Source organism: Nanorana parkeri, unplaced genomic scaffold (assembly GCF_000935625.1).
Source record: "Nanorana parkeri isolate BGI_ZX_2015 unplaced genomic scaffold, ASM93562v1 scaffold651, whole genome shotgun sequence".
Lineage (NCBI taxonomy): Eukaryota > Metazoa > Chordata > Amphibia > Anura > Dicroglossidae > Nanorana > Nanorana parkeri.
Window position 1 is genome coordinate 268,064 of NW_017306919.1, and position 24,780 is coordinate 292,843.

Consider the following 24,780-nt stretch of genomic DNA (forward strand, 5'->3'; position numbering starts at 1 on the left):
GCCGATGCATATGCGATCGGCTCGACCAAGCCGCTCGGCAATGAGCGGGAGCTGTACGGGCTATTGTGAATAGCCCGTACAGCACCCCCTCGGTTCTACTGAACCGAAGGGGTCCTGGGGCCAAAGCTAGCTGAAGGATCGGCCGAAACTACGGCCAGATCCTTCGGCAGCTTCGTGAATAGACCCCTTAGCTGCCTTCAGCAGCTTAGTGAATAACCCCCTAAGTAACCTAGCTGTTATACCCTTACAGAGAAACTCATTTAATATTCTATGGTGGTTATCTAAGTGCTATGCTATTTATCCTGTTATAAGCAACACTAGTATCCTACAACATTAACTTACTGTGGGGGGAATTTATCAAAACTGGAGCAGAAAAAAAAGCTGGAGCAACCAATCAGCTTCTCTGCCTCATTTTCAAATCTTACCTGAGCAAACTGAAGAGGGAGGCTAGTCCAGATTCTGTCAGCTCCAGATGTTTATAGGTAGCGTGGTACCAAGAGCTGAGAACTCATACCTTAGAGGAGGGGGTCCCAGGCCCAAAACATTACCGATTCTACAGTCTCCATGGAGTTTAATCATTCTCATCTTGTTTGTGTAGATTTTCTTTAGGTGCTTAAATTTCCTACCACAACCCAAAACTGGAAGGTTGAATGAGCAGTATTGGGAGAGTAAAATATATTCTTCCCAATGCTTATTGATGGTGTGGGACACTGCAGCTGTCACACGCTGACTCTGTATACTGAGAGCTGAGCGATTATGGGACCGATGATAGCTTGGCGTACGGTCTTCTCACTGCAGAGAGCAGTGACTGTCAGTGACTTTCAGTCAGTATCCCTGTGACCAAAAAGAAAAGTAAAGCCAAAAAAAGGTTTGGCTTTACATCTCTTTTAACCAGCTTCCCTTAAGCCCTAAAATGCCTATGTGACTGTGGTAGGATATTACATTGTGCAGTCATGTAAAAAAGAATGTACACTACATGGAAATTGTTGACTTTGTAACATATTTGAACAGGCAAACATTAGATCTTTATTCAACTTATGCCCACAATTAAAGGTGACATACGTAAACAAATGACACATACAACTACATGGAGTATTTTCATAATCTAAATGAACAAAAATACAGATTTGATGCGGATAAGGAAAAACTCAGTACACCTTACACATTTACTACCACCTTGAAACCATGAAACTAGAATCAAGTGTTCCAGATTAGTTGCCAATGATTAGGACCTCCTTAGAGAGTATGCAGGTGGGGCCTGTCTTTTTTAAACCTCAGATATCTAGGGGCTGGTGTTCTCTCTGCTTTTGACGTGTGTGGTTTTGTCATACCAAAGTTTGAATAGTTCTCTAAGGCCCTCAGATAGAAAGGTGTGGATGCCTTTGAGTCTGTCAAAGGATTAAAAAAACAAAATTATTGCAAAAGTGCATGCATCTACAATCATAGGGGGCTTGCACCAATTTAATCTGCATTGGAGGTGTGCAAGAAAAAAGCCTTTGCTGTCCAAAAAGAGCATTTGAGCAAAACTTCAGTTTGCCATTGAACATATAGGCTAAGACCAGGCCATCTGGCACAATGAGCTGTGGACCAATTAATCAAAGATTGTGTTGTTTGGCCACAGTGATAGTAGACATATTTAGCATAGAGAGAGCACTTCAGGAGAAGGACCTTATTTCCTTGCACATAACTAGGAATTCTTTGCAAAGTGAAATTTCACCACATTCACCAAGCTAAGGAAAACATCCTCTGCAAAGTTCAAATTCCCTTGCAATGTGAACAGCCTATCTGCCTTTAGTAAATCAACCCCATTGAGTCAAGTATGGATTCTGCATGATATAAGTGTGTTTGATAACAATGCGAGGGGATCTGTATAAGGCTTTAAATTTAAATAGACGTGGAAAATTAAGGATCATGGACTGGCTCAGTCAAAACCCTGATTTGAATCCCATTGAAATGTTGTGGGGGAATTTGAAATGGGCAGTTGATGCAAGGAAACCCACTGTTTGACTAAAGATCTAGGTCTTTTTTTTTATCATGCTACCCTAAATTCACTTTCCCACATGAATTAGATGTTTTTACCTAAGATTCAATTAGAAAAATGTGTAAATCATTGGACAAAAATGATATGAATGTTTGGTGAAATCATTGAACTATAGACTCTCTAACATTTGCCTGTTCAAAAGAGTCAACTTCCATGGTGTATACTTACTTTTTCACATGACTGTATGTGCTTTCACGCATAAAAGCTCATAAGAAAGATCTGCTGCTTTAATTGCCATTGTATAAATAAATAAAATAAACAGAAATATTGTTAAAGAGGATTGATATGCTACTCAAAAAGCAGGATCCATTGTTGTATTTTTAGGGATTTGATTACACAATAAAAACTTGTCATTCTGCAGTCTGCATATGTTCATAAGTACCCAGATATCAACAGTTCCAAAGCAAAAGGTTTGACGTTGGGGGGGGTATAAAAATGTAAAACGTGCCTCTAAATGTAACAGTACAACAGCAAAAAGTTTCCCAGCACACTCACCAGCCAGCATGCAAAAAAACTTGTCTCACCGCTAAGGTTAAAAGGAGAGGTTTAGATACACGTCTTCTGCAGGAAATGTGAAAGCCGCACAGCCTCGCCAAGGCACCTCTATATAGTGCGGTCCTAACTGTAGACTATGAGAGTCTCCATCTTGGAGCACATGTGGCAAAAGATAAAATTGGGTGCAGGTTTGTCAGGAGGAAGTCCAAGGCACAGGGACGCACAAGTGAACCCACACATCACAACGACAGCTGAGACCCCCAATGCGTCACTGCACCAAATCAATCAAGCTTTAAATATAACAAGGTTCCTTTATTTATAAAACACATTTGAGCAGGTGATACCTTGGTATACCAGCTTTCTGACATTTGGCTGGCTAGTGTTGGCTCCCTAAGATATAATTGAAGGATTATTATTATTATTATACAGGATTTATATAGCGCCAACAGTTTGCACAGCGCTTTACAATATAGGGCAGACATTACAATCACAATACAATTCAAGACAAGATGGTAAGGAGGGCCCTGCCCCTAAGGGCTTACAATCTAAAAGGGAGGGGGAAGTGATACATGAGGAGGGAGCTGCGTGGGGATGAATTGTTTGAGAACGTGATAGTCGAGCGGTTAGGTTGAGGTGGGATAGGCTTCCCTGAAGAGATGAGTCTTTAGGGATCGACTAAAGGCAGTCAAGGTGGGCGACAGATGGACAGGTTGGGGTAAAGAATTCCAGAGGATGGGAGAGACTCTAGAGAAGTCCTGGAGGCGAGCATGGGAGGAGTTGACAAGGGAGCTGGAAAGCAGGAGGTCTTGGGAAGATCGGAGCCGACGGTTATGGTGATACTTTGAGACCAGGTTGGAGATGTAGCCGGGGGCAGAGTTGTGGATGGCTTTGTAACTGATTGTTAATATTTTGAATTTTATCCTTTGGGCTATTGGAAGCCAGTGCAGGGATTGGCAGAGGGGGGGTTGCAGACACTGAACGGCTGGTTAGGTGGATGAGTCTACAGCTGCATTCATGATAGACTGAAGGGGGGATAGCCTGTGTAGTGGAAGGCCAATGAGGAGGGAGATTATAGGTTAGAGAAGAATTTTATACATTATGTATGCCAGTGAAGAATAAGCAGAGTTTGCTTTTAGAGAATGTGCCTTTTTTTCTTTAAATAGAGATATAAGATTATTTTCGGGATATAACTCTCTGGGTAGAAGCATAAATGAAGGGCCATCTGGTAATACTTGCATAACGTAGAAAGCTGATGAAGCCTGGCATGATTTTGAGTGAGAGGCATGACTCATACTATGCAAATGGAAGGGTGAAGGGAATATATTTGTGGCAATGAGATAATGTCACTTTTTATTCCTGTGAAGATACAATTATAAATAACCAGTTACTGCAACATTCATATGGACCAGGACCAGGACTTTAACGCAACTATACAGTACATCTTATTATATACTCCTCCAGTCTTCAGTCAAGTCAATTTATAGTTTGTTCTGCTGCACAATAGATGTGTCCATCCAATACTGATATTTTGCTTATTGGTGGGATAAATCGTCTTTTGGGATTTTTTTCTAGCAGTGAGACTGTTGCAATATTGAGGCAGGGTTTTGCAGCAGGAGAAGTATCAGTTTTCCAGTGATTCAACTAAATGAAAATCCAACAGTAAATGTGAGATGTCATATCAATGGTCTCAGTGCGTGGGCAGACCTAGGAGCTCCAGAACAGAAATCTTGCTACTGGAGTTTCTAAGTGTTTGAAATGCAACAGCATATTCTAATGTACTGATATGTCTTTTGAGCTGTAGATGGAGCCGTAGTGCATTGCTACTCTCTATGTGCATGCTTATCTATGATACACAGGAAGTTCTTTTTATATATGTTTCCTTCACAATGCCATATACATACATGTAATGTTCTTCTAAGCAAGTAAAATTTAATTCAGAATTCCTCAAAATCTCAGTGCTTCATCTAAACACATAACCAACAGTAAGGACCTGGTTGGAAATTGAACCTGTTTGCTATACCCAAAAGTAAAAAAAAAAAAAAGAAAACACCTTCTAAGTGACTACAGCAAGTGAGCTTACCCTGGAACATAAAAACATGTCATCAGTGTCCCTGAAAACTATAACAATCCAGAGCATAATTTTACCAGCCATCACCTAAAAGAAATGGAAATACGGTATCAGCTTTAAATGGGCTGACCTTTCAGTACTCAAAATGTCTTAAATAAGCACTAAACACAAGAGTTAAATCTTGGAAATGCATTCAAGCACCCTATTAGCAAATATGTAGCTTATTTATGTATCACTCAGCTGTAGATCCTCAAATCATCTCTAGCACAAAACAGAAAGCTGGGGTTTTTTGGGCAGCCGACTGACAACTTTCAGACCAAACGTTGTTTAGAAAAATATTATTTTATTTAATATAATTAAAAAAGTGAAGATAATTCCATAAAATCGACAACATGATTCCCCTATAAGCTCACTCCACAATAATTAAGTTCTTCATACATGAAATTACACTCAAAAAATTATAAAATGAGACATGATTGGTTGACATGGTGAACAGAAAATTCATGGACAATATACATGATTGATATGACAAAATAGTGTTGGAGGAGCTTGGTTTTCTCAACGTGACGTTTCGCACTAAATAGCGCTTCTTCAGGAGAAGGAGAGGGAGGTTGTCCTTGGAGTCTGTGTGCATCCCAATGGTTCAACCCGGCTCAGACAGTAAGATGGTGAGTATAGGAGCATAGAGAGGGGGGCAAGGGAGAGGGAGGGAGGATGGAGGCCCTGAACCCCAGCAGAGGCAGACCGAATCAAGAGATGACGGAGATAACCAGTGCTAGTAGATGGTTAGAAGTAGATTCAATAATATTGTGTTTCCCGGTCAACGCCGTGGGATGTCCGTTCCTCTCTCAATGTCGAGCCCCCAGCAGCTATCACAGCCCTCTCAGGCTGCACACTGGTGCACAATTGGTGCTTACACTGTCCTTCCTTCTGGAGGGTGGCTACTTTTGTTCCTCATGGTCCCTGTGTGTGTTGTAAAGTAGTCACCACTGCAAGCTCACTCCTGTGATAGACTACAATCTCATGTTTAGTTTACTAATTTGTATTGAGATTGTAGTCTATCACATGAGTAAGCTTGGAGTGGTGGCTACTTCACAACACACACAGGGACCATGGGGAACTGGAGTAGCCACCCTCCAGAAGTAAGGACAGTGTCCACACCAATTCAGAGATGATTTAAGGATCTACAGCTGAGTGATACACAAATAAGCTATATATTTGCTAACAGGGTGCTTGAATGCATTTTTAAGATTTGATTCCTGAATTTAGTGTCACTTTAATGTATGCAAGTATATAGAATGCAGCTTCCAGCCCGGTTGGTCCTAAGCAAAGAATGTGTGCTGACACCCATGCTCACTGAGGGCAGTGCTGAAGGTTCGATGGTTTGTAGGGTACTTTAAAGCAAGTTATAAATGTGGTGGGCCACTTACAGAATGCCTGCATCCATTTGCTACTTTGTTAAAATGATCAGCTAAGACCCCATTCACACGTAGCGACATACCTTTTGCAGCGGATCCGCACGGCCGGGATAGCGCGACTTTCGGGCCGACGTTCCAGCGACGATCCAGCGACGGTAGCGCGACCTTCTCCGTCGGGCTCCATAGAAAAAGGGCAAAATCGCGCAAAATCCGCCGGAAAAAGGGCCCGGTAGAAGCGACTTGCGACCGCGACGAGCGACGCGCGACATGGAGTTAAGACAGCTCCATTGAATAGCATTGGCCGGCGACTTCTCGCGATATCGCGCGGCAAAAATGCGCGATATCGCGGCGGAAATCGCACGATAGTTCGCTACATGTGAACGGGGCCTTAAGGTGGATATAACTCACTTTCCTTACACCTCTAACAAACCTGACTAGAGCTGCAGCTAATGATTATTTTCAAAATCGATTAGTTAGCCGATTATTAAGTTCGATTAATCGGTTAATCGGATAAAAAATACATTTTAAAAAATGGCTCCAGTAACATCATGCTGCTGCTTTCCTGCAGTGTACCATACATTTTATATGTACTCTGCTTTTGTGCTGTTTTTTACTTTTGTTTCTGCTTTTGTTTTGCTCTTGTTTTTGTGCCTTTATTTTTGCCTTCTCGCTTCTTTTGCTTGATTTTCTTTCTTTAAAATGTTGTTATTCAGACTGCTTTGCTCCAACTGTGTCAAATATGCCCCCTTATCGCCACTTATTTCTTTGAACGCCTTCATCCTTTCATTTTCTTTCAACACACCTTTAGACTGAATAGAGGTGCTTGGGAAATGTCACTGCAAACCAATGGGCTCACCCAAATGTTAGCCAGGAGTTCTGTTAATGTTTCTAATGGCACCAGCTCCAGCTGTGCCAAAGGAGTGATGCAGAAAAGGGAAACTACACATCTAACAGCATAGTGTAGGATGATGCATAAACACCTCCCAGGGCATACCTGAGGCGGTGACAGCCATAAAGAACACTAGTTATTGGTATAACTATATTTACAGCTTTTAGGGCCTATGTACAAAGCTTTTTTGTGTGTTGTATGTCAAGTGCATTTTGAATGGACCTAAAAGCACACTGCATTTGCCCATCTATACAGACATTTAGAGTACTTAAATAATCCCAGAGCTGGGCCATTAGCCCTTTAGTACAAACCCTTTTACAAGCCAGAACCATTGTTCTTCTTGGCAAATATCCTGTCTGCCAACCCGTAGCAATCAGGGCCGGTGCAAGGATTTTTGCCCACACAGGCGAAGGTGACTTTTTCTGGCCCCCTCCGCCACAATGCCACCCCAACATCCCCATACACTTTATTTGTGCTCTATTAAGCTATAGTGGCTCGGCTCTCGCTGTGACGTATGCGGCGATACCTAACATCTATAGCGCAATCAACATTTTCGGATGTAGGCTCACAAGCTGTCTACTTTGCCTAGCAACACCTGCCCTGGTGACACAACACAAAATTCTATGTAGCATTATACAGAAGAAGTACAGAGTACTGTAACAGTACAGCGAACCGCAAAATATGTTGAGCAGGACCATAAACTAACACTAACCGCACTCCCTTTTCACTAACTGCACTCCCTATTCACTAACACTAACTGCACTCCCTATTCACTAACACTAACTATTCACTAACACTAGCTGCACTCCCTATTCACTAACACTAACTATTCACTAACACTAGCTGCACTCCCTATTCACTAACACTAGCTGCACTCCCTATTCACTAACACTAACTGCACTCCCTATTCACTAACACTCCCTATTCACTAACACTAGCTGCACTCCCTATTCACTAACACTAACTGTACTCCCTATTCACTAACTGCACTCCCTATTCACTGACACTAACTGCACTCCCTATTCACTAACACTAACTATTCACTAACACTAACTGCACTCCATATTCACTAACACTAACTGCACTCCCTATTCACTAACACTAACTGCACTCCCTATTCACTAACACTCCCTATTCACTAACACTAGCTGCACTCCCTATTCACTAACCCTAACTGTACTCCCTATTCACTAACACTAACTGCACTCCCTATTCACTAACACTAACCACACTACCCATTCACTAACACTAACCGCACTCCATATTCACTAACACTAACTGCACTCCCTATTCACTAACTGCACTCCCTATTCACTAACACTAACTGCACTCTGGGCTCAGCAACGCGTTGGACTCTGGACCCACCTGAGACCCTGCAGAGCCCACCATAGACACCACACATAGTTGAGACCCCACACAGCGCACCTGAGAGTGACCGTGCAGAGCACACCATAGATGCGGCACAGCCCACCCGAGACTCTCTATGATGGGCTCTGCAGGGTCTCAGGTGGGCTGGTCAGGGTCCCTTTCCCTGCACCTCCTCCCCTGTCACCTCTGCCATGCCGCCCCTGGTACGGCCGATACCCATGTAAGTAGCCCAGGCCCCCCAGGCTGTCCAGACCCCTCACATGTGTATCGGCCATACCCCCCCTGATGTCGGCCCTAAGAGCGGTGGAGGATGCATCAATTTTCTTGTGGGGGCAATTGCTCTGTTGCCTTCCCCCCTGGATCCACCACTGGACACACACTCCATTAAGGCCCCATTCACACCAGAGCGGTTCGGCCGCGCTGATCCGCTGACATGAACGATTCCATATAATGCTATGGGGACCATTCATGCGACTGCATGGCTCAGTGCGATCCGAACTGCCCCCCGACCCTTTTTTGCTGCGCTGATTAGTGCGGTTTCCATACAGCTTTCAATGGAACCACGCTAATTAGTGTGGTTTTGGGCATTTTTTATTGCGTTTCAGTGCTGACCACTTGTAAACATTCTATATTCTGTACCAGAAGAAAGATTAAAAAAAACAAAAAAAAACAAACTACCAAAATCTCCCTTTTGAAATCAGTGGTTTGCGGAAACCGCACTGATCCGCAATTGCACTGGTGTGAATGGGGCCTAATACTGATGGGACCTGGGGCTTAGGATCGGGAGACAAAGGGGGGAGAGAGACAACACTACCGAGTTCACAGAGGAAACTTTTCAAGGTTGTCAGACGGCAGGTACAGCCACACTGACTCCACAGTCGCACACAGCGGCACAGCAGAGGGAACCTAGGGGCGGGGTCCATCTCACATGGGGTCGAAGCTCGGAGCCCCATACCGCAGCGGCGGCCACTGACTACTAGGATTTTTCCGCCCTCACCCTTCAGCACCCTCAAACGGCCACTTGACGTGCCTTGCTGTAGCGCCGGGCCTGGTAGCAATAGCCTTTTCCAAGTTTTCCAGGAGGTTTTATACTTAGACTTGACTTTAACTAATTTGAGGACCTGGACAATATTATTATTAAAATCAGGACTATCAGGCATGAAGTAAAAACAAAAATTAAATCAAAATTCCTTACACAAAATGTAGTATATGCTGTTTATTGACAATTATCTTTATATCGTATTCTCTACTTTTCACTATTCTAATCTGAGTTTGTTTGTTTTTGTGCAGCCTGCAAATAAAATCCTCTCTTGCATCTTGGGAAAGTGCAACCTCCAGTTTGCAGGAATGTGCATAACACTTAACATATCTACATCAAGCCTAAATATGATGACGCCGGATTCTAAACAGGTATGACCAAAGCCATGTTCTTTTTGTTATGTATCAGCAGAGGAACACACAAATTAGTTTACAGACAGGGAATTGATATCAGTAGACATAATAAAAAAAATTTTACAAAAAAATTGAAAAATTTATGTGAAGAGCAACATTTTATAAGAATGAGAAATAACAATTCTAGGGGAAATGTGGGATCAATTTTGCCATTTTAGATAAGTAGATTTAGATGCAAGGCTTAAAGCAACTCTTTACACTCTAAAAATCAAGTCACATGTACCTTCACATAGTATAATATCATCCATTCACAAAATGTCTTGTATTCTTTTCTCAGAACACAAGACGTTCTTTAAATGGACAAGGGGAGCGAAGGGGGGGATGAACGCCACTATCATCACTGTACTAGATCCAAAACTAAATTTCAGCACCGGAAGTTCAACACTTATAGTAGAGTCCGGTATCAGTGAAAGAAACATTTTCACCTAACGCAGCAGCATCCACACATGGGACACCCATCATTAGAGACAATTTATTAATTTATTTTTAAAATGAATGGAGCCAAGGACCATAGGAAATAAATACTTGTTTCTTATGCTCTTCAGCTCCAAGAAGGAAAACCCAGATCCTTCTTGGTTATGCACTCCCCCTAGTGTGTATGATGCATGCATATTTTTAGTCCGCAAGTGCATAACTTTACATTTCGTAACATTAAACCTTATTTGCAGCATAGTTGCCCAAGAGACAGAAATTATGATTTTATCTTAATAATAAAAATATGTAAAAGTCTTACTTTTATATGTTCAAAACCATAAAAGCTCATGTTGATTTAATGAATAATGACAGTTGTTTTGCCATAATGGTTATTTAGATAATATTCTAGTGTGCTCTGCTGGTAAGAGTCCCCTGATTTCCTGAATCAAGCTTGCATGCATTGGGTTTTTCCATCTAAAACAAATCAATGAATGAACTAGAAATGCATCTGCAAAAATGCTTCTGTTGGCTGTAGCTGGCAGTGGTTGCCTGAGCAACTGTTAGAAATATATTTGTCATACAAAAGAATACAAGGCAGAAACCCCAAATGGCGATGTCTGCAGTTAATATACACAATGAAAAAATTCACTGATTGAATATTACTGGATTAAAAACAGCATATGAAATAGTGACTAGAAGGATCTTATCATAAGTGACCTCTATGAATTTCAATCTAGAGCCAGTATTGTTGCCTTTACAAGAAGACATTAAGGGTCAAGATGACCATCTTGGTTTCTCTGAAAACAGGAAACCTGGCCTGTTTTATTTTTTAGGTAGAGTTAAAGAGACCAGGTTGCCAAACCAAATGCATGCTTACATTCAAAGGGTTAATACTTACTCTTCCAGCCGACTGCACTGCTGATACCCGATGTCTTCAGGAGCTACACTGGCTGAAAAATCTTCATAATTTGCCACATTTCTTGGTGTCTGGTTTCCCTCTGCACAATGTGGTTCCTTCCTCTAGCCACTAGGTCACTACAAGATAGAGTAATGATGTGGTGGCTGTAAGAAGGGAACCTCAGTGCACCAGGGGACCAGGCATCTGATACTTCTAGATGTGTTGAATGTACAAAACGTTTCAGCACAGGAAGTAAAATCATTGCGGTTCTTTGCAGTTTTCACACCAATTTACTTTGAATGCCTGATTCAATGGGCACAAGTGATACTTTAGAAAATGTTGAACTCTTAATACTTTCCACTTATAATTTATTAATGGATACTGGATAATACATAGTAGCTCTTTTGTTCTGATTCAAAAATGCATATATACAAGAAACTGACAGTCCAATGAAAGTTTTTTCAAAAAAGGTTTTATTAATAATTTTTAATAAATAAACTCCTATAGAGTGTAAAATCATTGTAGTATCATGTTTTAAAGACCTGGTATACACAAATACATTTGTGTGGTATTTGTAGTAATTAGAGCATCAACAGGTGCCATAGCAGTCAAGTCAAGTCAGTAGGTAATAGAATGAATGTTTGTATGTGTAGTACTGTGCCCACCATATCGAGTGTGGTTACCATTTTTAAGTCACTGAAGCTACTGAAGACAGCAGGTATCAGCAGGAGGGATGCTGCATTAACCCTTTTTGTAAATATGCCTTTGGTTTGAGAATAAAAAATAGTAACAGTATATCTTTAAAATCCAACTGTATGTATTTGTGTAAATGACCCCACAGGGAAAATTTACCCATTTTCTGTCCCTGTAACAGGGTGCTAGAAGGACAGAAAATAGTGATAATGATCTAACTAATGGGCAGACAGCAACAGCACCTTTTGTTGGGAAAATCAGAGGCGGTTGGCATATACTGTATGTTAGAATTTAATCTTCCTGCCACAGTGACCCCTCTACCTTCCATTGTTGTTGTCAGTGGTGAACACTACCAAAGGGTCCCTGTGTAAGAACAGTTTTTGGATCTCATTGCACTATTACCCAAGGACAAACATTTATTCACTGTGTGTAGATAGATATACAGTTGTGTGAAAAAGTGCTGGCCCCCTTCCTGATTTTTAATTGTTTTGCATGTTTGTTACACTTTAATGTTTCAGATCATCAAACAAATTTAAATATTAGTCAAAGATAACACAAGCAAACACAACATGCAGTTTTAAAAGGAAGGTTTTTTATTATTAAGGGACAACAAAATCCAAATCCACATGGCCCTGTGTGAAAAAGTGCTTGCCCCCTAAACCTAATAACTAGCTGGGCCACCCTTAGCAGCAAGAACTGCAATCAAACGTTTGCGATAACTTGCAATGAGTCTGTTACAGCGCTGTACAGGAATTTTGGTCCACTCATCTTTGCAGAATTGTTGCAATTCAGCCACATTGGAAGGTTTTTGAGCATGAACCGCCTTTTTAAGGTCATGCCACAGCATCTCAATAGGACTCAGGTCAGGACTTTGACTAGGCCACTCCAAAGTCTTCATTTTGTTTTTCTTCAGCCATTCAGAGGTGGACTTGCTGGTGTGTCTCTAATGGTTCATAATGTACAACTACGTTCACACAGCAAACACCAGCTTCATTTCCAGTCCAGATGGTGTAACAAGGAAATAGGAGACTCATTCTGCATTTCTGAGTGCTGGGAATCAGGCTGGGGTGAAGGAACTGCCACCTGCATGACTCTACCTGGATATTATTGGATTTATGAAGAATGCCTCCTGCTTTCCATCTGCCGTATAACTGAGCCGTATCCATGTCTATGTGACATCAGGAGGGGTTCCATCACCTAGCTCCCAGTGCACCCTTATGTAGCTGCACAAGTGGTTTCTCTGCTTCTTTTTCCACCTGTATATAAAAAAAATCAGTTGTAGCCCACCCCCACTTTATTTATAGTCACCTTCTTACCACAGGGTCAGCTGTAAAAGAAGCCTGGGCTGTAAAAGAAGATCATGTATACTTACCTTTTCGGTAGCCTGTGCCTTTATACACCACCATTTTGCTGCAGGTATTCAACTCTTCTAGGTATGTCAGTTACGTGCTCCCCTGACATGCTGTGGTTCCTTCCTCCACCTTGGATGTCCTGTATTAATGTAGGAACCCGTGGGGGGAAATACAGCGTTTGGCAGGAGGAGGAGGTTTTCACACAGCTGGATGTGTGTAATAACTGCTGCAATATGTAACTACAATGACCCATATTGTAATCTGACCAGTGAGAGATTAATTCTTGTTGGCTGCTACGGGTTATGGCACCTGATAATTGCTATCATGTTGAATAAACCAGATAAGGTCTCTTTAGGAAAATAAAAGATTGGAATCTTCAAAAACTTTTGGTAGTTGCAGGTTTCATGACATCTCTGTTAATCAATCAGTAATTAACACACATGTATTCCTGAGAGGACATCTAAAAACAGTCAACATGTACTTCAAATTAATTGCATTATTTGTTCTTTTAATCCAAATGCAGATCATTGCAAATCATCATATGCAATCCATTTCTTTTGCATCTGGAGGTGACCCAGTAAGTAATGCTTCCTTGGATTTTATTTGGTACCCTGACAAGAAAGAGTTTATTCATTATTTATTTATTCAGTGTTGATATATGTGTCAGAAATATTGATCTATGGAACTGGAATTGTTTAGTGATTTTCCATTGTAAGAATGATCTTTTCTGTTTTCCCTTTTTATAAAAAAAAATTACCAGAAGCTTGAACAATCTGAGCATAAGATAAAAAATATATAAGCAGAGATTACCTTTAGCAAAAGCTAAAGTCATATGTCAGAGTTACAAGTATATCCAAATGTGCAGGGAGCTAAATTACTGAAACATTGTAGTCAAATCCAAAAATGTCATATAGAAGTTGACCTTTGCTTTGTCTGCATCCAATTGCTCACACTCGGACCAGCACGGATGTGCATTTCGGGTGTGCCTATGACAGCGTACGATTGTGTCCTCCCATAGGGAAGAACAGGCTTCTGCGCGCAATCACACGCAGCACCTGTCCCTCCGGGGATTGGCCGTGTATGGAGCTGCATGCCGCATGGACTTGTATGCCCCCTGTGAGCCCCGTGTGAATGAGGCCTAAAATGTAAGCTGCATGCATCTCTGGATCTACTAATTGTTTTGAAAAAATTATTTAATTGAATGTAACCTCTGCTTATGAATTTTGACTTCAAAATGCTCACTTTGAATTGATTTTATTTGTGACAGGTTTACTTTAAGACAACCAAATGATCTGAAGCAATATGCACACTACTTTTCTGTACCTGGAAGAATATTTTGCATGCTATCTGGTCCCATGGCTTCTATTGAATTTTTAATTACACTTTTTTTACATGCTTTTGCCACAAGCAATTGTTATGAATGAAAGGGGAAAGTCATCAGTTTGCAAATATTTGCATGTACATCTTTGTGATTGTCAAATAATGATGGAATCCAGGCAGTAGTGATTCACAGAAGTCTTCACAGACTGTACAAATCTACATGCCTATATTCAGGGTAATCGAAATATTTTCAGGTGGCTGCTTCACTAGATTTGAAAATAAGTGTGCATATTGCTAGTTACTAGAGATGAGGTTTATGTTCACCGCTTTCATGGGCTCGAGGCAAATCCTGCATGTTCAAGATTGGTGATCCCAAATTATTTGTAAACATAATGCACTGCATGGCCTTTGATCTTAGGTCAGCTGGATTACAAGAGCTGATAATGGGGGATTTATTATGTACCAGCTCCCTTACTATAAAGAGTAGGTTCCCAGCAACCATTTATCAGTGTGAGGAAAACACATGACTCTGCACCACAGAGCTCATTGGGATCAGCACCCCAATGAGACAAGTTGGTAACAAAAGGCCTGCACTCCTTCTCCTTGTTATCAATTTCTGCATCTCTCCCTACCTCAACTACCTCAAATTTCTCTTGCTGCATCTGGTCCAACCTCTACCAACAGGAAGGAAGTCTCACAAGTGATTAGGAAACACCACGTCAAGTGGGGAAGATGATCATAGGCCCACACTGAGGCGGGTAAATCGAAGACTTAAATTTCTGGCAAATTCTCCTACATGCACGATGCGATCTGTAGAAGCATTCTTTCCGATGACCAGAAGTAAAAAATGCCCCCAACTCACCCCTATGTCCCAAATCTTAATTGCAGCTTGGCAACACTGCTGGCTTTGTAGCTGCTCCCATTCCAGCTTGTGAAATCAGCTACCATTATTTTCCCACGTATGTGGAATATAATGTGTCTGTGTCTCTGGAACACGCTGTGAGAGGTAGGATATACATGACCATAGACACATGGTACAGTATGCATGGGCAGTGACACTACATATCCTTCACAGTACAATGGGTCAGTCTTGTGGCAGCTAGGAAGGATGCAGGTTTGGGCACACTGCTATAGCTGGTGGTTCTTCACATGTTTTGTCTAATGGTGACAGCGCAGTCACCTGTATTTTCTCCTGCTTATTGGCCTCATCCCCCAACTCCTCAGAACCTGCATGATATCCCTACATCACCCCTAGCACCCCAGAGAATATGCAATATCCCAGGCAAAGCGCTTCCATGCGGTGTGGCAGTTTATATGCCCGGTGCCACACTGGGCAAGAGCTGCTGGCAGCTTTCCAGGCCCAGACTAAGAGGTGTCTGGCCCACCGCCATCTTTAGCCAGGCAAGGTCATGTGTGATAACAGTAACCTTCTGGCTGCCCTTTTCCAGGGAAAAATCACACATGGACCTTGCCTGGCACAGAAGTATCCTGGCTTCCAGGAGATCCTTTGTCAGTCCAGAAGGACTTGTTGCTACTTTAAGCAGTCATACACAGCCAGTGTTTTCCTGGGAGAAATGCATGTCAACATCAGCTGCTTGCCAAGTGCCTCATCTGTGAAATCCCTATGTGCTAGAACTCAGTGTTGACCATGCTGCAGAGAAAGCACCTACAGCAGCCTGCCAATAATACCTGTGCAATTTTGGTACGATGACAGACTCATGGGAGCGGTGGGTGTTGGGTTGCTGGAGGAGGAAAGAAATGGGACGGGCTTCAAGGGGGGCATTTCACCCCTCCCAAACCCCAGGAATTGTACATGAGTGGGCTGAGAGTGTTAAGGACAGTGTTGTCCTCAGCTACACAGGACTCGGGATCCTCTGCTGTAGGCAATTTATGGCGAGTGGAGTCTTTTATACTCAAATGCCTGTGCAAGGACCCCAGGATTTGGGTCATCAAAGAGAGGAACCACTATTTGATGGCCACTCTATTAGATCCTTAATATAAAGTTACAATGGCTGATCTCCTTCCACCATCCCAGAAAGTGCTCAAAATGTGGCACTTTGAGGACGTGCAGCATAAAAATCTCTTTGCTGCATTTCCTGATGGTGGCAGGATCCTTTCTGATGATTAATGTGCCTCTGACCCTTGAAAGGAGGAGCAGACATGGCTGCCTCAGTGCCATTTTTTTAAGTGATAGTGACCAGGCCCAGCTGCAGGCAGAACTCACAGGCAGCGCCAGAACCCAAATGATTGCTGACTACAGGACTGATGCGGACACTGTCAGAGAAGAGGAGCCCATGGACAATTGGGTGTCCAGGCCAGAGCTTCCATGTTTTTGTTACGCAAGATAAAACTGCCTTGTTTCTTTCTATTTGCTGTTTTATCAAGTGCTCTCATACTGTCCTTTAATTAGCCAATTTCTATGAAACACATACCAGAAAAAAACATTTGTTGAAATGAATCAGATTGCGGTGCTGTTGCTGTATTTAAGCCAATTAAATGTAAAAGTTTAAAAAAATGTGATGGTAGAATACGTCATAGCTGATGCTGTCCATGTAAACTGTACTGTTCCATAACACCACATATACCGTAGCTTAAAGGTATCTCCCAAGCATTTTAATTTAAAGATTAATGTTTTTTCCAAATCACCCTTAAAGTCACAATAAAAGGACCCACTGTATGGTATTTTTTGTTGTTTGCTTTATTAAATGTTCCCCAAGGCAGTGCCCAGATCACAATGCCCTTTTTTGACAATAGCTTGCCTATTAGTCTAGCAGATTGACAGAATGTAGTATTAATATTTCCCCCACCATTGAGTTCAATAGGGTTAATAACCAAATTTAGGTTTTGCAGATACCATGCAGGATTTTTTTTTTTCTTTTTTCTTTGAAGCCCGTGGACGTGCATCTAAACAAACTTCCCCCTGTGAACAAAAAAAGTGAACCGTGAAATCACAGCACACAAAAACGTGCACAAGGGTGCAAGGTCCTTCCAAAGAAGGGACCTACTTCCCGACCCCCCGGGGCGCAAGGCTCCTGACAGGGGTTGAGATACTTTGGACCACCAACCCGAAGGCCGATGGTCCATTTCCTTTGGGGACCTGCCGAAACAGGTCCCCCACAGTACTTGGCAAGGGGGCTCTCCCGAAGAGAGACCCCCTTCCTGGGTGGGAGGAGACAGAGAACCCCCTACGAGGCACAGAATCTCCTCCCAGCGTCAGGAATAGGCCCCGAAGAAACCTGCACCTTTCGCATCTGTGGGTCAAATCGAAAATAAAAAAGTGCCAATCGTGCATATAGTGCTTAAATAAATCTAAAGTGCCAGTGCACCACGCTGACAGGCCTTAGGGGCCGGAGTGCAAAAATATTGCCCCGGACTAGCCATAAGGCCTGTCCAAGAGGCGTTGTGCAGAAAAAGCAATATGGTGTGTGACCGAGTGCTACAGTGAGTCATGTGGGGTCCCATACCCAAGTGACTTTCTGAGCACCCCTGGGACGCCACCCCCAGGGGGCACAACACCACGGGCTTCTGCCCCCCCGAACCCTCGAGCCAGACCAAGCTTCGCATCCGTTCAGTCAGAAAGCCATGTACTGAGCGGTTCCCTTCTCACAGGAAGCCGCCCCACACGCTCTTTCACTCCAGCGAGTACTAAGTAACCATCCCCCGCAAGGACGGTTCTTTTCCCCACCGAAAACTGATAAGAACATATACTACACTTGATCTTAGCCAAAAGGCCGAGAAGCAGGATTTGAAGAACCCCACACAAATCAAATATGGACAGATACGCTCATCCTTACTAGATACTACTTTTTCTGACCAAAACATCCTCAATTGTTGGTTCCTATGGGAAGTAAAAACAGGAAACAATGTATATATACGGTATATATTTCATCAGTTTTCATTACTTGGAACCATGAATGAAAACATTGCCACCTTGTGGGCACTACCTATCATTGCATTTAATTGATTTGCTATGTTCAAGTATACTCAAGCAATATTCAAACATCAAATGCATCTCGTCTCCCTTGACACAAGTCTGTTTACATATCGTACTAAATGCATACTTTTATAGTAAGACTTATTTTGTGTTCTCTACTTAGGATGCAACTGACTATGTTGCATACGTAGCAAAAGATCCTGTTAATCGTCGAGGTAAGTCTCATAAACAGTAGTCTTCTACATTTATATATAGTGGACAGGAACTTATCTTTTTATTTCTGTCTTTTACCCCAGCTTGCCATATACTGGAATGCAGTGATGGGCTAGCACAAGATGTTATCAGCACTATAGGCCAAGCTTTTGAACTCCGCTTCAAGCAGTATCTGCAGTGCCCATCTAAGATTCCAGCATTCCCTGACAGGTGAGTAGATTCCTTTTATGATATTGATCTTTTTGTGCAATGCATTTGTAATCATTGTATCAATGGCTGTCTGTGTTAGTCAAACCAGAATCTTACAGTGGTCATATACATTCATCTTTTTGGTTTTTTTTTTCCTTTTAATAATTGAATCACATTTACAGTACTTGCATAGTCATGGTATAACAGTATGCCTTACATCTGCGAAAGTTACAAGCCAGTAAAAGAATATGCATTGAAGTGGATGCATATATTGCCATGGAAAGGGATAATTTGGGAGACGTGTGATAAAGGGCACACATACAGCAGGTGAGGGTTGTAAAATATAATATACATCACAAATTTGCATCATGGTTGAAATTAAATATAATGTTCTTGAGACAGTGCAAGAGATTAGATAACAAGGCATGGGGTACAGTCACAATAATGTATGCATTGGAGTTTTTAAAGTCAATCTGGTTGACCACATCTTCTTGTATTTCAGTGGAGTGTTTGTCAAGGTGTGGATGATTTCATCTATCATCTTTATGTAGTTTACTCTTTGAAACCATAATTTGATCAAGGAAGTGGAAGCAGTTTTCCAGTATAATGGAATTACTGATTTTGCAGCATTCAGTAGATCAGGAATTATGGTCTGTTTACATTGGCCTCCAGTGCAGTGAAATAAATATGTCCATAGGTCATGGGGAAAAGGCAATCCAGTTATGTTGGAGATTTATCTCAACCTGTAAAGTGGATTCATGGGTTGCTCAAAACACCCACACAGGGGCTTTCTCTTGTGTCAGGCTAGGACTGCCTGAACATTATTCATGAACTCCCCATTGTCACTGACCAGTGTGGGAATAAGTTCCCTATTTGGTTGTTTAGAGCAACCAGCTTCTTTAACATGTTTACACAAACCAGTCATGATTAACATTAATTTAAAAGCTGCTACTGCTAAACTGCTTCTGAAAATACAAGTATGAAGATCAGGAAATCAGAGAAGTGAGGGCCAACTAGGCCCAATTAGGGGAAGTGAGGGCCAACACCACAAGCAAGCACATACAATTTTCATATGCATGGAACTTTTGTAGTGTTTATTTTAAGTAGAATAGAAATTGTTCTCAATATATGCCAGAATCTAAACAACACATATGGTTGTTTTAAATAAAATACCAATTGTAGTAGTGTGCAGTGTAAGCAACCAATAACTGATCTGCTTTCTTTAGTCTATGTTAAATTGCTAAAGCCATTACTTGACTGGTTTCTATATTGTTTGTTGCACTAAATCATTTTGTGAAACTATTCTTAAAGGAGAACTATGGTGTTAGGGCTTTTCCCCATAGTTCTCCTAAGGGTAACGGGAGGACACAAACTAGCGTCCTCCTGTCACCCTAGGCTCAGTATACCGCGAGCTACAGCTCGCGGTATACTGAGACGCCGCAGCTGAAACGGATCCCGACAATTATGTCTGGATCCGCCGAGCTGCGTGAGTGACAGCTGGCTCTGCCTATCTAGAGGCAAAGCCAGCTGTACCTGCCCCCTCCCCCGTCCGATCCGCCAGTCAGCGCTGGAGGATCGGAGCGGGGAAGGGGGAATCCAGTCCCTCCCCTGTCACATCTCCCTGCTGTGACAGGATCGAGAAGTGAGCGAACGCCGGTATGTGTTCGCTCACTTCCCGATCTACTGAGCCGACCTGTGACAGTCTCATTGTCACAGGTCGGCTAGAACTATGAGGTGAGTGAAAAGCAAACAACAGAACCTCAATATTACAACAGTATTCCAAACAAATTGCCCCCTCCAGGAGGTATTATTGATGAGAGGTTAAAAGCTCAGCATACAAACCAAGGAGACAATAATCAGGTATAAATTAACATTTTTAAAGTTGGTTTATTTTTGTAGTCCATTGAGATCTCATGTATTTCTTTTAAAATGTATTGGCTTTCCTGTCAATTAAAAAATCAAATACAACATTGCACATGTTATGCTAAACAAGTAGCTTTCAATCAGTGGGACAGCTAGACTGAAACAATTATTTAGATTTCAGTTTTAAACCTATAGTCCAGATCATCCCTGGGTTATTGACTATCTATGTGAATAACTTTGGGAGACCTTACATTGTTGCTTGGAGGCACATGCAGAGTCACCGATGATTTGTAAATGGTCCATGAAGAGGAAGCTTCAGTAAAAAAAAGTAGTTGTATGCAATTGCATCAGCAACACAACTTCTGAAACAGGACTGGTGCACTGCCTGTAAGAGCTAATGAGACATATCAGAGCTCTGTTTCATTTCGCTCAAATAGTGGGCAAAGGTGGTTTGTTAGATTTGGCCATGTAAAGAAACTTTAGAAATCTCACCACTGACTTCTTTACCTCTGGTCTTCATAGCTTTTCAGCAATAGAAATAGCATTTTGGTCTTATGCTCCTTCCTTCCTTGGTTACATTGATTTTCTTGCATGGAGAATATTATTTGCAAGTGATGATTCAGATGTTTGTTACATCCGAACATTCTCAATGTCATTTATTTTTGAACTCCTACACTGCTTGATTCTTGTTAGCAGTACACTAATTGATCCTGTCACAAGTGAACATCTAGGATTATATGGCCATAACTAATTTCATATATCAACTTTTCTTTATCATCCATATAGAGACACAGGAATTTAAAAATTCTATTACAGTTGGGGGTTATACTGGCACCTACAGGAGAGTGGGACATGCATGCCTTTTTTGCTAGTATCCTAGGAGGTTGGACCCTTTTTCTTCAGCTCTGCTGGAAAAAATCTCCTTTTTTTTTTGGTTTGCTAGGCTTGTTTTTTTCTTTATTTTTTTCCTTTATTTATGGACTGAAGCTTTATTTCCGGCTAAAGCACTGGCAACTACCTCACAGTTTGTACCATTGGACACCATTTTAAAATTTCTGTCCCTGCCATCTTAGCACCATAACAGTTAAGACTGTGGAAATTGTTGTCCACTAGGTGGAGTGTGGCACACATGTTTCTTCTCCTTCTCTTATCATTCATACTAGGGCAATCACCATCCCACTGCTGCTCCTGAAGCACCACATAGATCATTCAACCTCCCGTTCTCTGCTATGTTGTACAACATATATTGTAAAATGCACAGAGGACAGTCCTGCTACAAAGGGTGGCCTCAGCCCATAATACTCTCTTACTGGTTCAGGGGTATTTACCCAGTATTTCTAAAAGGAGCTGCCACCTGTAATCTAGAACCTGGGCCCCCTATTATTATAAGGTCACCCTTATTGAAAGCTTCTTCAGCTCTGTTGGGCAAGGCATAGGCCACCCCATGGATACAAAGACCTCTGCTCCCACTTGGGTCTTTTTGTCTGTTTGTACCCAATTTACTAGAGCCTTGCAGAGGCTCTAAGTTTGCTCCTGCGCCATCCTTGGCATATTAAAATTCAGAGTCCTCACAGTCTACCCCTAGAGAAGCTATGCTATAGTCCTCACATTTTTTGGGTCTATCAGTTGGACTGCTTTTGGATTTCTATTAGATGTTCCGACTATAATAGAATTTCTAAATTCACGTGTCCCCCAATGGACTCGAAGAAAAAGAATTTACAGTTTTTACATAAATTCTGGAAAGTTAAAGTAGACCTTTAAACAAATGTTAGCAGTCTTCCTGGGATGGATAAATAAAGAGTAACAAAAGAGCTGAAATTCTTACCTTTCATGGAGAACATACTGCTTCAGGCTCCCTGTAGTTGTGGCCACATGTATTATGGCCAAGGAGCTTGGTCTTGTGATCTCTATGGAAGAGTAGGATAGGATTTCAGAGTGGCTAATGCTTAGCTTCATCTTTCATGAGAGCTCATGTGATCAAGTGCCTAGGCCTTCAGACAGGTGGGCAGCAGGAGTTGTGAAGCTCCAAGGTGGGTGGTGTCAGGAACTATTTGGGGGAGACATATTGCTAGAGATAAGAAGCCATTGGGATGCTTCAGTCTACCAGGCTCTGCCTACAGATTCATTTGATCACTTTAGTTTTTCTTGAGCCTTTAAGTTGTGAAGAAAACAGGTATTTCTGAAGGTTTTAACGTTGTTTCAGTGCTCATGTTTACTGTTTCTGCACTGTATCAATATGATATATATGCACTGGCAGAACTACCAGGGTCGCAGCGGTTGCATTGCGACCGGGCCCTGGCGCTCCGCCACTTGGGGTGGGGGTCAGCGAGGAGGAAGAGGGCCCCCCGAGAGAGTGCCACTCCTTCCCTGCCGCACAGCCGCCCGCGCATGTACTGGCAGCTGTGCGGCAAGCAGGGCCGGTGCTAGGCAAGCAGGGCCGGTACCAGGCAAGGTGCATTTTAGCGCCCCCCCCACTCCCCCCTCCCTGACCCCCTGTAAAAACAGGGCATTTTGACAAGTACTTGTACTTGTCAAAATGCCCCGATGTTTGCGCTATTTTTTTTTCACTTACCTTCGGCGCGGGAGAGCAGCGGCGAGTCAGCGCTGGTCCGGTGGGAGGAGCTCCAGGTGGGGTCCTAATTTAGCTGGCCGGCGACTGCCTGAGGTGCGTGTCGGGATCCTCAGGCAGTCGCCGGCCAGCTAAATTAGGACCCCACCTGGAGCTCCTCCCACCGGACCAGCGCTGACTCGCCGCTGCTCTCCCGCGCCGAAGCTAAGTGAAAAAAAAAACATAGCGCAAACATCAGGGCATTTTGACAAGTAGTGGGATTCTGTAGTGCTGACAGGTTTAAGGTCTCCTCTGAATGGACTGATTTGTGGTCACTGGATATATGTGAATACTTACCAGTCTTAAAAACAAAAATGGTAGCTGCTCAGATCAGTTCACTACCAATCTTCTGGCCATTCCATGGGCCCCACACCCTGGCACACCAGGAGCTATTTCTGACGTATTTGCCTAGTAACTAGTACTAATAGCTGGTATCTAAATCACAGTTATCCCTCTTGCTTTATGGAAACCAGCCTATGTGCTTGGTGTGCTGGGCTGGCTTGTATGAGGAGAGAGGTTTAATATGCAGTATTCAAAACTTAAAAAAAAAAAAAGTAAGTAGAATGATTTTAGATTATTCACTCATGTTTTTTTGATAATAATGTGTTACGTCTGCCTCTTTGTACAAGCTCCCACTCACAGGTCCAGGCAGGGTTGAACAATCAGCTTTTTTGTTAACGATAGACAAGATGAAAACTCACAGGAAGTCTTTTGTGTTTAAATTAGCTTTTGACCTCTTCTGGAATAGAACAGTCGTATTACCAAGGTCGTCATCTGGTTGAAAAACCTAATGAAGCCCTTCAACAAGCTATAAAAAGGCAAGGTAAGAAATATGTGGCTTTAACAAACTTAATTGCTAATGTTTTGTTTCTTTCTGTTATTATGAAGTACTTTTATCTATGGCTGGATCTTATTTTGATTTGAAGAATGCACTGAAAATATTATATTAAAGAACATCAGGCAGAAGAAAACTCAATACTTGCAGTGGGGCTACCCAGGTCCAGATTTACTCTCTCTGCTGCCCCAAGGCCAGGTTCCTCAATGTGCCCCCCTACCTGCCTGCTTCCACTGTACAATTAGCTCCCTTATCACCAGGTACTCGCCGAAATACTCTGTATCAGCACCGATACCAATACTAGTATCAATATCAGTGCATCCCTACTTATAATGAATCTTGCATGGAAGGTACAATGAAATACTTTATTACATTTTAGATGCACTAGTATGATACTTCTGCAACATATTTGGCATAAGTCAGAATCAGTCAATTTTCTAACACAAAAATTTCCCAGCACAAAGACACTAAAAAATCCTAGCACATCTCAATGGCAACTGAAGCCCCCAGTGTGTCCCAACACCAAGTCTAACAAGTGAAGCAAATGACAAACAATGTATAACTAGTTTTAAAAGTAAGGTGCACATGGAAAGGCTTTACATAGTACAAAAACAAATTGTTGTGCTGGGCTTCTGGTGTGTCCCTGTGCCTTTAAGGAGGAATGGGCTACCACCAGGCATAACTGCAACCAATTTGTAAGACAACATAAGCTTTTTTTTTGCAGGCTAGC

The 24,780-nt window shown here is 42.2% G+C and overlaps 1 protein-coding gene across 1 annotated transcript in view; it reads left to right on the forward strand.

Moving 5' to 3' along the window:
- Positions 1-24,780, forward strand: part of SHC3 (SHC adaptor protein 3) — a 70,146-nt gene that overhangs the window by 40,839 nt on the left and 4,527 nt on the right. Inside the window, 7 exon segments of the mRNA XM_018563303.1 lie at positions 9,570-9,689; positions 13,612-13,665; positions 18,506-18,557; positions 18,639-18,769; positions 19,372-19,398; positions 20,479-20,604; positions 23,942-24,038. Of these exon segments, the coding sequence (XP_018418805.1) occupies positions 9,570-9,689; positions 13,612-13,665; positions 18,506-18,557; positions 18,639-18,769; positions 19,372-19,398; positions 20,479-20,604; positions 23,942-24,038 (607 nt within the window).